The sequence below is a fragment of the Schistocerca gregaria genome, chromosome 3 (genome assembly GCF_023897955.1).
Source record: "Schistocerca gregaria isolate iqSchGreg1 chromosome 3, iqSchGreg1.2, whole genome shotgun sequence".
Lineage (NCBI taxonomy): Eukaryota > Metazoa > Arthropoda > Insecta > Orthoptera > Acrididae > Schistocerca > Schistocerca gregaria.
Window position 1 is genome coordinate 149954648 of NC_064922.1, and position 12820 is coordinate 149967467.

A 12820-nucleotide genomic window follows, 5' to 3' on the forward strand; every position below is an offset into this window, starting at 1 on the left:
TGAAAATATGAACAGGTGTAATGATATCTATTTTGGCTTTCTGTGTGGAATAGTTATCTATTGTAAATCACTTAGGAATGACTGTAAGCTCAATAAAACGTAAATAATTTCCAAACCAATTTAATTTCAGTGGATTCTTTCCTTGCTGCGAGATCGATTACCTTGAGGTGGCGTTGATGCTGTGATTATGCAGTCATTGGCTCAGTAAGATGTTCAATTTTGGAAGCAATAGCAGCATATTCTGTTGTCCTTTACGAAAGTTGAGATGTTTAAAAAATATGTATGACGGTCCTCTAGGAGACAGAGGGGGCTTCATTCATTCTTCAGTCACTTTATGTCTCAGAAGCAGCAGTCTTTTACATTTTTTTCCTTTACTTGGGATTGAAAATCTTAAAATAACTTAAAAGACTTCTTACTTTGTGGTACGTAGTCTCGGAGTACCAAATTGTCGAATTAAACCTGCGAGATCATTGCAGTATTGTTTGTGCTATAGAGAGCCACGCTTGCTATTTGTGATGCGATTACAAATTCATCTCCATTGTTATTGAAGCTTAATGGGAAGTGCAGTGATTCTTCGGTTTCCAAAGACTTTTGCATCTAACAGAAATATATACGAGAAGACGTTACGGAATTAGCTGTGCGCGACTATTCAACGAACGTATTTTCGAGATTTTATCTAATAAATGGTAAATTCTGTATCGTCCACTAGAGATACAAACTGAGTATGCGAAAGAGGGTTTTTTTTTTGCATAATACACGGCTCCATTTTACCAGAAGATGAAGATCTACATAAGATTATACAAAAGTACGAAACACCGCAAGATTACAGCAGAGTGTAACACGTCCAGTATCGCATTGAGATATGCTTTGTTTGATATTTTATTGGAGATGGCAAAATAAATAGCAGTAACTAAGTTAAATCTGTACATCGGGGTAAATGTAACTGTTTTGTACCTAGCCATTTTTTTATTCCACATATGTCAGTCACGTCCAGGGTTTTGCACTACTCGTTCCTACGTAACTGCTTGTTTATATTTGCCAGTATATTCCTTTCTAGAACAGTTCTATATGTAAAGGTCGATCTCTAGTGAAATTATATAAATAATTTGTTCTTTTTATTATGTTTATTAATTATTTTTAGCAATAAATGTCTATACATTCAAATATTACAAGAACATAAATGATAAATGTTCGTGTATATATCTTTGCTAAAGGAGAGCCTACTTTCGAATATCGAAACTAAACAATCGAATAAGAGACGCTGACTGCTAACGTGATAGCATGGCTGGTGAGTTAAATTTCCTTGCATAAAGATACAGACAAAACATTTAAGTTAATATGTGCATCTTATCAACATCAAATGCATAAAAATAGTGATTAATATTGAATTAACTATGCGCTGCACTTTTAATGATGGAGGAACTAAGAAAATTTTTGCGTGTGTAATGGACGCGAATCGGTGAGTCACTGGTAAAACGACGAATGCGAACAATATCAGATTTGAACCTTTCGAAGACTGTGCTTTGATGGTACCAACGACAGCTGTGACGGGGCGGGAGTCATAAGATTACATGGAATATTTATACAAAAGATGTGGACATATTTTCAACGCAGAATCGTCAAATATTAACATCGCGCGTAATCATCACCACATTATCTCGGGATCCTGCAATGAGGTGAGGTACAACCAAAGAATATATTTCTGAAACAGACTCATAAATACGATCAGACTTACAATAATAAAAGTTGTGTAATGTTTTCTCTTTAAATCAAAATGTTGTTCCAACTGTAGTGTTGTAACTTGTCGATGTTCTGCAAATGAAGTTAAATGTAATGTTTACTACACGTGCCTCTCCCTACATTTTTTCTGTTTATTTTTAAGATAGTAGTCATATACTTTCCCATTCATTCAACGCGTTTGCCATGTTTCTTGGTTTCTGGTTACTAATTTAATAATCATGTAACTTTCTGAAGTTACCATATTTGCAAAGCCTTGTTGTGATTGCTGTGAACCGCAGACCACACTATATTCGAATCTGACAGCCGGTGTACGCGTATTTGGGGCTGGTTTCTTTACAATATCACACGCGTTGCATGGACTGGGAATGTCAGTGCATTTAGAGCAACTGAGTGCCCTTTAGGCTCATTGACACATATTTTGCAACAACATTTGTACTAATACCTGTGGTAGTTGTATCTAATGGCAGAGAATGATATATGTTTAATTTTCTTGATTCTCGTTCTTGTATGTTTGAGTAAAGACACAGAACGAGTAGGCGTATATGAGTACAGCTTTATTGGTTTTGACTTCATAGTAAATTTAAATTTATTGTTTTCATCTCAGAGTAGGACACATGCAGTTAATGAATGTTAGCTAAGAGGCGTAAGTTATTTCAGTGTAAGATAATGAGATTAGGTCTACACCTGACCTTATGGTCATTTAACTATTTAAGTCTCGAACGACTGCCACACTGTGTTATACACAGCTATGTTTTATGTATCAGTGGCTTATTTGCACCACTGCAGTTCTCAGATAGCCCCATTCCGAAACTCCTTCTGATTTATTTAATTTTGCTTCCCATACTCGACTGGGAGTATTCTCCCACTGTTTCTCACTGTTTGTTTAGTTGCGTGTGGTTGTTCTGCCACATGTCTGGAGCCATCGTGAAGCTGACCACAGGCGACTCAACAGCTGCGTTTCGTATGAGAATCTGTATAACGTACACCCGCACACAATAAAGTCATTACTACCCGCAAACAATTCGTCGCGTCGGTGTGAACACAGTCTAGTAGACCAACCACTGTCCTCGAGGAATGTGGAGTTGGTATACGTGTACGTATGTATCAAACTGGGGAGCTAGAAACCACTCAATGGTACACAACCTCACAACAGGCCATAGCAGTCAACCCACCCCACCGCCGCCCCACCACCGAACCCAGGGTTATTGTGCGGTTCGGCCCCCCATTGGACGGACCCCCCCCCCCCCCCCTTCTCCCCCGGGGAACGTCTCATACCAGACGAGTGTAAACCCAAATGTTTGGGTGCTAGATTCGTGCCGAGTACCGGTACACCTTCCTACTCGGGAAACAGCGCGTTAGACCGCGCAGCTAGCCGGACCGGCATGGAGGTGGTACCTCAGAAGCACCATTACGCTGGATACGGGCACAGCGTTTGAGATGTAGTTCTACAGAAGAATGTTGAAAATTAGGTGGACTGATAATGTAAGGAATGACAAGCTTATCCGCAGAATCGGCGAGGAAATGAATATATGGAAAACACTGACAAGAGGAAGTAACAGATGAAAGGACACCTGCCAAGACAACAGGGTATAACTTCCATGGTACTAGTAGGAACTGTAGAGGGTTAAAACTGTAGGGGAAGACAGAGCTTAGAATAATCCAGCAAATAAATGAGGACATAGGTCGCAGAAAGTCACAAGACTAACGACTGAAAATCTGTCAAGTAGGATTACAACAGTTTGTAAATAAGTTATACACAACTACAACCAGTCACTTTTTTGAATAATTATGTTTTACTCCATGAACCGGTTTTCGAACCTTTTCAGGTTCATCTTCAAATGGGTTCAGGAAGTTACATCATTACTGGAAGTAGCATAATGCTGGGTGCTGGCTCTATGGGAGAAAGATGGGTCACACTTTAATGTATCACCATGACTATAGCTTATCTGTCGATATGGATGTGCCCGCATCTCGTGGTCGTGCGGTAGCGTTCTCGCTTCCCGCGCCCGGGTTCCCGGGTTCGATTCCCGGCGGGGTCAGGTATTTTCTCTGCCTCGTGATGGCTGGGTGTTGTGTGATGTCCTTAGGTTAGTTTGGTTTAAGTAGTTCTAAGTTCTAGGGGACTGATGACCATATATGTTAAGTCCCATAGTGCTCAGAGCCATTTGAACCATTTGACATGGATGTAAATTCAGTTTTTACTTACTGCGGCAGTATAGGCGGCTTTTTTCGGTTAGTGTCCATCTGCCTGCCTCCATTTTTATGTCCAGTAGTTATATCAGTACACACACTTCCACACAAACTATATTAATTTACACTTTGACAACGAGACTTTTCCAGAATCCAGCATGCGCTTCACAACTGTTGCTTGTAACAAAGATCTTGACAGAAAGATATGGCATAGGCCTACTTTGTACAGAGATGTAATTTGTTGTTCTTTACATGTATTAAAGTCGATATAAGGGCAAGTATTTTAATAATAATGGCGATAACATGAGAGCACAAGATAAAATAAATAAATAAATTACTACAAGAACAAACTTCAGGTGATCTGATATCTTATTTCTAATTGTATATTACAGGCAGTTTATAGCATTTTTTTTTATAATAACAATTATCATGTTTGGCCTATACTGTCGCAGTAAGTAAAAACTGAATTTACATCCATATCGACAGATATGGCGATACATTAAAGTGTGACCCATCTTTCTGCCATAGAGCCAGCACCCAGCATTAAGCTATTTCCAGTAATGATGTAACTTCCTGAAACCATCAGAAGATGAACCTGAAAAGGTTCGAAAACCGGTTCATGGAATAAAACATAATTATTCAAAAAAATTAGTGGTTGCAGTTCTGTATAACTTATTTACATTCAATATACACTCACGGTTCTAAAATATGCGTTATAACAGTCTGTCGATCACTTCCCACTGCACTTTCCCACGGATCCCCTTGTGCTCTTTTTAGAGCACTCATGGCTATATCTCTCTTCCTGCATTTATAGAGTGTTCTGTTCGCTCTGTTATAAATGAGCATGTAACGAAGGACAAGGAATGGATGGAACCCAGTGTTAGCATGTAGACTCTTTCTCTCGATTAATGTCAACGTGACTGTCCAGCATAACATTCTGATTCTGCAGACGGGTTTCAATGTGAAATGGCACACACCATGAGACAATATGGCGACATTATGGATTTAGAGGAAGTCGTGGCTCGAATACAGTCAATCATCTTCCCCACACAAACAAATACAGCCGATGAAAACTTTTTCGTGATAAGCGTGCAAGCCTGTTATTTCGAAAAACAAAGTTCTGCACTACCTGGCAGTAGTAATGCAGTGCAAAAAATAGACAAGGTAGTTTCTGCTGTATAGGTCATCAGGAGGTTTCCATAAGTGTTTCAAATGGCTCTGAGCACTGTGGGACAACTGCTGAGGTCATCAGTCCCCTAGAACTTAGAACTATTTAAAACTAACTAACCTAAGGACATCACACACATCCATCACCGAGGCAGGATTCGAACCTGTGACCGCAGCGGTCGCGCGGTTCCAGACTATAGCGCCTAGAACCGCTCGACCACTCTGGCCGGCAAGATTTCCATATGATTCTTGCAAATCCAATTAATTTTCAGTAAATGAGGCAGACAAATGTTGGAAACAGACATACGAATAAGCCACGGTATTTGTGATGTTGATGTGTGAGCTGTGTCATACCCAGTACAGACTGCTGCGGCAGCCACTTTGAGACTTTGACGTTGGGTGGCAGGTCATCCATGTCGGCCTCCCACTTCCACAGCACCCTCTGTGGGATTTTCTTGAAACCATCGAGAAACGCCAGCCTTTTATCTTCAGGCATCATACTTGCTTGCAGAGTAGAACCCAGACTGAAGTAAACGGCGCCGTTTTCTGCTCCATCCAGCCAGTCTTGTATGTCCTGTTCGTGAAATTAAAAACTGAATTGAAAACACCGAAAATAGCCTATTTTTATGTATTATCGAGGCAGTTGCAAAGCAGACGCGCCATAAATTCTCATGAAAGATACGTTCTCAACATCCTTTCTTACATGCAAATACAGACATGAAAATACATGGTTCCATTAGTGACCAGTCGTAAAGAGTAAGAAGTGAAAGAGAAATATTCACCACTGTAATGAACAGTTCAGATTTATCCAGGAAATGGAAATGTGACATCTGTATATTAAAAAAGTAATATGTGCTTTATATTTTAACTAAAGTTCAGTCTTGATCACAACACTTATGTCTCAATAACATAGGTGACCGGTTTCAGTTATATTTATATAACCATCCTCCAAGGAAGCCATGGGTCTGAAGATGGTTATATAGATATAACTGAAACCGGTCACCTATGTTATTGAGACATAAGTGTTGTGATCAAGACTGAACTTTAGTTAAAATATAATAATCTCTTGATCACTGTATTCCAAAAATGTTAACCAAAATAATATCTGCCTTGGTTATGCACATAACGAAGATTAGGACCTAACATACCTTAAACCATGAGGTCATTCCAGACACAGAACAAAATCGGGTTTGAAATGGGTCAGAAAGGACGTTGGCAGTTTTGTTTTGAGGGTGACCTTCCAAAAATTCACCTTAAGCGATTAATATCATATCACATCACGTCATTTCTAGATCTGGATGGCCGAATGTGGCGTCCAACCATGTTCCACCTGAATGCAATTCCAGCGTCTTAATCACTGCGCTCTCTCGCTATGCCCCACCAGAGCTTAGTCTTGTGTCAGTGTTTGCTGCAAAAGACACAAAGTGGTCTTTTGGTCCCTTTTGGCGTTTTATGGCCTTGTATCTGATCAGGCACAGACCACACATTTAACAGCACTCGATGGAGAGTAACACTGCACAACAGACATCTACATCTGGCCTCACGTACACAACGGAATCCAAAGAAGAATGTATGGCATACAGCTGCTTCAGAAGTTTCAGTTTCCTTAGAAACTATCCACCAGAATCACAAGCTGCGACATCGTCGCGAAAAACACAGTGACCCATGTATGTAATAAGTTTCATTAATTTACGTCTATGATCACAATCTTTTTTTGTTTAACAGATTACCGGTTTCGGTCTTTAATGACCATCATCAGATCTGTTTCATAAAAACAGAGTCCTAATGTACTGCAGCCATAGTGGAATCGTCAAGTGTTAAATGCGGAATCAGCACCAGCATCGTCAAATACATACAAATAACATCACATGCACGAGTCATGTTGTCAGTAAAGTAGTCCTCGTAGCGGTTGGGATTAACTAACGTTAGAGTTCATGAACCTCGCCATAGAAAGAATGACAATTGTTATTGGCTACATGTGACAGTGGCACGCATATCCCTTATGAAAACTTTTCTATTTGCGGAAGTGATCTTTCCAGTTACTGAAAGAGGTGGTGCCATGTTTAAGGCACTGGACTCGCATTATGGTGGATGGAGGTTCGAATTAGGATCCAGATCCTATGGTTTCTATAGATCGTTTGAGGCGAATGCCAGGGTGCTTACTATAAAAAGTGCACTGCCGACGTCCTTCGCCAATTCGCCCTTTGCCCCAATTCGAGCTTGCGTTCCATCGTAATGAACCCAAAGTCGACTGCACATTAGATACTAATCTTCCTACTTTCCTCCTTGATTTTTAGTTTCGTTACTAAATTCTTTGTGTTATGTGTCTTGTTTCCATAACTACATTTACCGGAGAAAGTCGTACGCCCTACTTTGCTCTTCTGAATTTCTAATTACTTTTGATGAGCTATTGCAGTTCGTCGATTGTTCTATATTTTTAGGAACCTATGTAATATTGTTAGTGTGATAGTCTTCTAAAATTATATATTTATGTGTATAATGCGCTTTACACTTGTGATAATTTTGTTATTTTGACAATTCAGGTGATATCAAGGTGGTGTATACTACTGTAACGACAGAAGCAAGCGTAGTTACCTTAGGTAGAGGTGGTGGGTTGGCTTCCACATGCAGTCCAGTCAGTTCTATCATGTTTGGCAGGTTCGGTCGAGGGTAGTTTATACTGAAGTGATTGTTTATAAGCATCAAACTGAAATTTTTTTCAGTTTCATGAACTGATGGAATGTCAGATCCGAAATATTTTCTCTGGATTTCTTCTTGGTCCGGCATCAATACATAGAAGAAGTAATAATTTGTGCAGAGCCATAGATATGTCATGTAAAGTCTTTCCCAGAATGACATGCGATGTGAATAGGCGACCAGAATGTCTGGAAGGTAAGCAGGATTACTTGGGTTTCCATCAACCCAGAGGCTGGAGATAGTTGCGCTTACGGTGATGTATCCGACGAGAGGTGGAGAGCCCACTTTGTGAATCAGACCGTAGAAGCACGGTGTGAGCAATCGTTCCAAAATGACCAGGTCGAATTTTGGAGCAGACCTGTAACAAATCTGTGTATTAGTGTGCCATCGCTACCTCAAGTTGTTGATAAATAATTTGATTAATCTAAATGGTGCAACATGCGGCTTACGACATACAGCAAAACTTCCATCAAGATAAAAGAAGGAAAATAATGACAGTGACTTCATGAGTATCTGCAGATTGGACAGAAAGTGATTTCATAAATACCTACAGATTGGACAGAACAAAATGTTACCCTGGTATAGTCCAACCATTTCTAATGTATGTTTTCTAACTGACCTGTAACGCGTCGACGGTTTTTGTGATGTCCATTTACCTCCCACTAATTCGACTAGGATGTTGCATTTAAAATAAGCATGATAGAGTGCCTTTATTTCATTCATTGTTTAATGCCCACACTTTCGCTGCGACATTTCGTTCAACTGTTACAGTTAACTGGTATTATACTTCACCTTCTCTTTCTCTGGTCAACACTTTCGAAAGGACACTTCCGGCTACTGATGCTGCTTTGCTATTCTGTCAGAGGCAGATTAATTGTTCAAATGGCTCTGAGCACTATGGGACTTAACATCTGTGGTCATCAGTCCCCTAGAACTTAGAACTACTTAAACCTAACTAACCTAAGGACATCACACACATCCATGCCCGAGGCAGGATTCGAACCTGCGACCGTAGCGGTCACGCGGTTCCAGACTGAAGCCCTAGCGCCGCACGGCCACACCGGCCGGCAAGGCATATTAATAAAATAGATGGGAACTTTCATTTACAATGTTCCAGATATTTAGTTAAACTTTTTAACCTTTGATTTACGTGTTGCAGTAGCATAATTAGCATGTAGGGGCAGATGATGCGGTTGAGTGTACATAATTAAAAACTGAAAGTCATTTCGTAAGTGTACAAGGCCAGAACACTTAGTTTAAGGAACGGAAGAATAGCTTCCTGTTTGTTTCTGTCCTTGTGATACGACAGACTAAAAAGAGCTCCGAGAGGCTTGTTTTGCTTTAAACATCTTGGTGTCAGGATGAATCGATAGCAGCGGACCACCCACGTGCTCGTGTCAGATTTCCATCGTTTGGAAGTGACGTCACGAGAGCTGATACTAAATTGCACAAAGACAGTCATCGCAATACACATATGCTCACTTAGAGCGTAAACCATTAAACGTACATCACAGTACGACACACCAAATTAGAAATCGCAGGGAAACGATTGATATGAAGTCCGTATAGATTGACTGTCGAAGTGAAATATTCAATTACTTAATGAGTGGAGAAGTAATTTGTAATGGCTTCTGCGCTAACAATATAATATTTTTAATAATTAATGCAAATAGGAGATCGACGCAACGTGTCAAAGCGCTCATGGGCATAAACCGAATGGGTTAGTCACACTTTTATTTATGCCTTTATATATCCAATGAAAAGTGTGTGACTTGAATGATTTAAGTCAGCGTAACTAATTATTGAAAATAGGTACACCAATGGCTATTGCAGCATGTGTTGGAAAACGCAACTGCTCAACGTAAACAACATTTATATTGCAAATTTTCAGTGTTTAATTAACGGTTTTGATATCTTTCAAATTTTAAAGGTGGCAGGGGTAAAATGCAGGGAGCGAAAGACTATTTACAATTTGTAGAGAAACCAGATGGCAGTTATAAGAGTCGAGGGACATGAAAGGGAAGCAGTGGTCAGGAAGGGAGTGAGACAGGGTTGTAGTCTCTCCCCGATGTTATTCAATCTGTATATTGAGCAAGCAGTAAAGGAAACAATTGTTAACATCGAGTATAGATTTAAATGTCAGGGAGTCGTTTCTGAAAGTATTCGTATGGAGTGTAGCCATGTATGGAAGTGAAACATGGACGATAAATAGTTTGGACAAGATGAGAATAGAAGCTTTCGAAATGTGGTGTTACAGAAGAATGCTGAAGATTAGATGGGTAGATCACATAACTAATGAGGAGGGCTTCATAAACTTAGGACAAGAACTGCACTCTTTGGAGCGCCCCCTCCCCGACATGCTTTATGTGTTCTCCACAGCTAGTGCTTTCACCTCCCATCTGTGAGTGGTTCCTGCACGCTGTCGCCAAACATACGCGGCGGTCACATTAATGTGGTTGGACTGTGTGTTCTGTCTTAGCTGTGCCTTGAGTATTTACAGCATACTTACAAATGCGTCTTACGTCTTATAGGATGTGAGATGCTTCTTCTGCCGGTGTCACCCAAATTTATGAAGCTCTTCTAGAATATAAATTAATGAATGAAAAACGGTAATGAAACACTTAGGGGCGACAGGTGGCCTTTTCAGATGTGTCACGATTTATGCTCCATCATAAATATGGCCGCTGGAGTGCAATGTGTGAAACATCTGGAAGCAAACACCCAGCAACAATCGTTGCATTTTTCGTGGCATTGAATGGATGATATCGTCATTGTAGAAGGCACAACGGATCAACACAAGTATGAAAGTAACCTTGGGACCAATGCTCATCCCTGCATGCAGTTTGTTTCTCCTCGGCATGATGGCTTCAACCAGCAGGACAATGCAATGTGTCACACAACACGCAGTGCATGTGCGTGGTTCGAAGAGCACCAGGACGAGTTTACCGTACTCTTCTGGCCATCAGACTCCCGGGATTGAAGCCCAGTCGGGAAAGAGTGGAACCACCTCGATCGGGGTGTTCGCGCCATGGATCCCAATCGAGAAACCAAATGCAAGTGACCAAGGCACTGACGTCGACATGGCAACATATCCCTGTTGGTACCTTACAGAACTGCGTTGACTCACAGATTTGATTTGATTTGATGTTAACAGGAGAGCTAAAACATCTTAGGTCTGACCCGCCACTGCCCTCACAGAAACTAGGTTTATTGTGCAGTATCGCTCCACGTATGTCTAGTAAGCCAACCAATGCCCTTAAACAGTGCAAGGAGGCCCTCTACCAGTTTTTTGTTAGACACAATTTCCTCAGGTCTAGTTGTCCCGAAGGTCTATGGAGCATCTGCTGTCGACAGAAGTACAGCCGGTCGCTGGGCACGGAGGGTGAGGTCATCAGAAGGCGGTTCGATAGAGCTCCACGATTTGCAGCGGTTGGGGAGACCATCCATGGTTGTCACACCTCACATGTTGCAGCGAGCTGTTGCTGTGATTCGCGAGGACAGACGCATTAAAGGATGCCATTCGTAGAAGACATTTTGAGGACGATGAGTAGGAGATTCACACAGTGAAGCACTGGCTCCGCCCCCAAGACAAGGATTGGTAGCGATAGGGCATACACGCCCTTGTTTCGCGCTGGAGGAAGGCCACAGGATGGGATGGAGATGACATAGAAAAACAGGGTGTGTACATAGAACACCATTCTTTCGTGTGTGTAATTCTCATTATGTTCAATAAAGAACTGTTGAAAAACAAAAATGCAGTGCATTACGTTCTGGGCAACCCTCGTAAATAGCATTTAGGGTCAATATTCTCACAAACTATCTGTTATTATATGTAATTAAAGCTTAAAGATAATTAAATCTCAAGATCTGGTCATGTGATCGAAAACGCTCTGTAATTGGGTGTTGCTCTGGTTACGCCATAGACTAGGAGTAAGCAAGCACTCCGTTTTCAGGCCACAAGGGGCCCATTGGGGCCATTAGACCGCCGTGTCATCCTCAGATTAGGGTGCAGATAGGAGGGGCGTGTCGCTCCTGGTCGTTCTGATGGTTCTCTTTGACCGGAGTCACTACTGTTCGGTCGAGTACCTCCTCAATTAGCATCACGAGGCTGAGTGCACCCCGAAAAATGGCAACAACAGATGGCAACCCGGATGGTCACCCATCCAAGTGCAGGCCACGAACGACAGTGCTTAACTTCGGTGATCCGACAGGAACCGGCGTACCCATGGCGGCAAGGCCGTTGCCAGATTAAGAGTAAGACGAAGCTATTCGTGTGTTATGGGGCCGTTAGCCGAAGTTACGAGGTTTTTACGTACTTTTTCATCAAACAGGTTAGGTATTTAGTGATGGAAAATGCAATTATAACTTTAAAGCAACAACAGAAAGAAATTTTGTGGTGGCTGATAGTAGAGGCCTTGCGAAAGTTGATGCGTTTATGCTCCTCCCGTTTAGAGCGGCCATATGTGCAACGACAGGCATTCTTTTCCCTACTCCCTTCAACATAATTAAACTCGCTCAAAACTAAGGAATTGTAGAACTTTTGGAATTGGGTCCATTTGTTAGCAGATTGTTGACTGTGTCATGAGCTACGACCTAAAGCACAATAAAATTATGATTGGCGAAACTTAGTGCTGATTTCCTCTGTAGAAGACATTCAGCACAGGCGTTGTACTTAGCACGCGTTCGGTAGCGCAAAGCAAAGCGCATCTGAGCGTAGATAAAGAGGTCAAATATTCGACTCTTGGAAGGGTTATATATTTTTAAAAGTTTCACACGACATACGAGAAGAACCTTACCAGTTGTTTCGATTGTAGATTTTTTATACATAGCTTCACATTCGCCTTAGTCTAAGAAATGGATAACAGAGGATAAATGCAATTACTTTGTGGAAAAACAATTAACTTTTTTCGAAAGCACTGCTAGTAGTTAAGATAGTACCATATGCACAGACTACAACGAGGTATAGGACGACGACCTAAAACGGAGAGATATAAAGCGTGTACAACAAGCAGGTGACACAAACCTA

General features: G+C 41.1%; 1 protein-coding gene across 1 annotated transcript in view; it reads right to left on the bottom strand.

Annotated features, from left to right (window-relative positions):
* The window catches only part of LOC126355060 (UDP-glucosyltransferase 2-like), a 57874-nt gene that overhangs the window by 17461 nt on the left and 27593 nt on the right, over positions 1–12820 (bottom strand). Inside the window, exons 4-5 of the mRNA XM_050005228.1 lie at positions 7693–8152; positions 5452–5671 (exon numbers count right to left, since the gene is read on the bottom strand). Of these exons, the coding sequence (XP_049861185.1) occupies positions 5452–5671; positions 7693–8152 (680 nt within the window). The remainder of the gene's footprint in view (positions 1–5451; positions 5672–7692; positions 8153–12820) is intronic.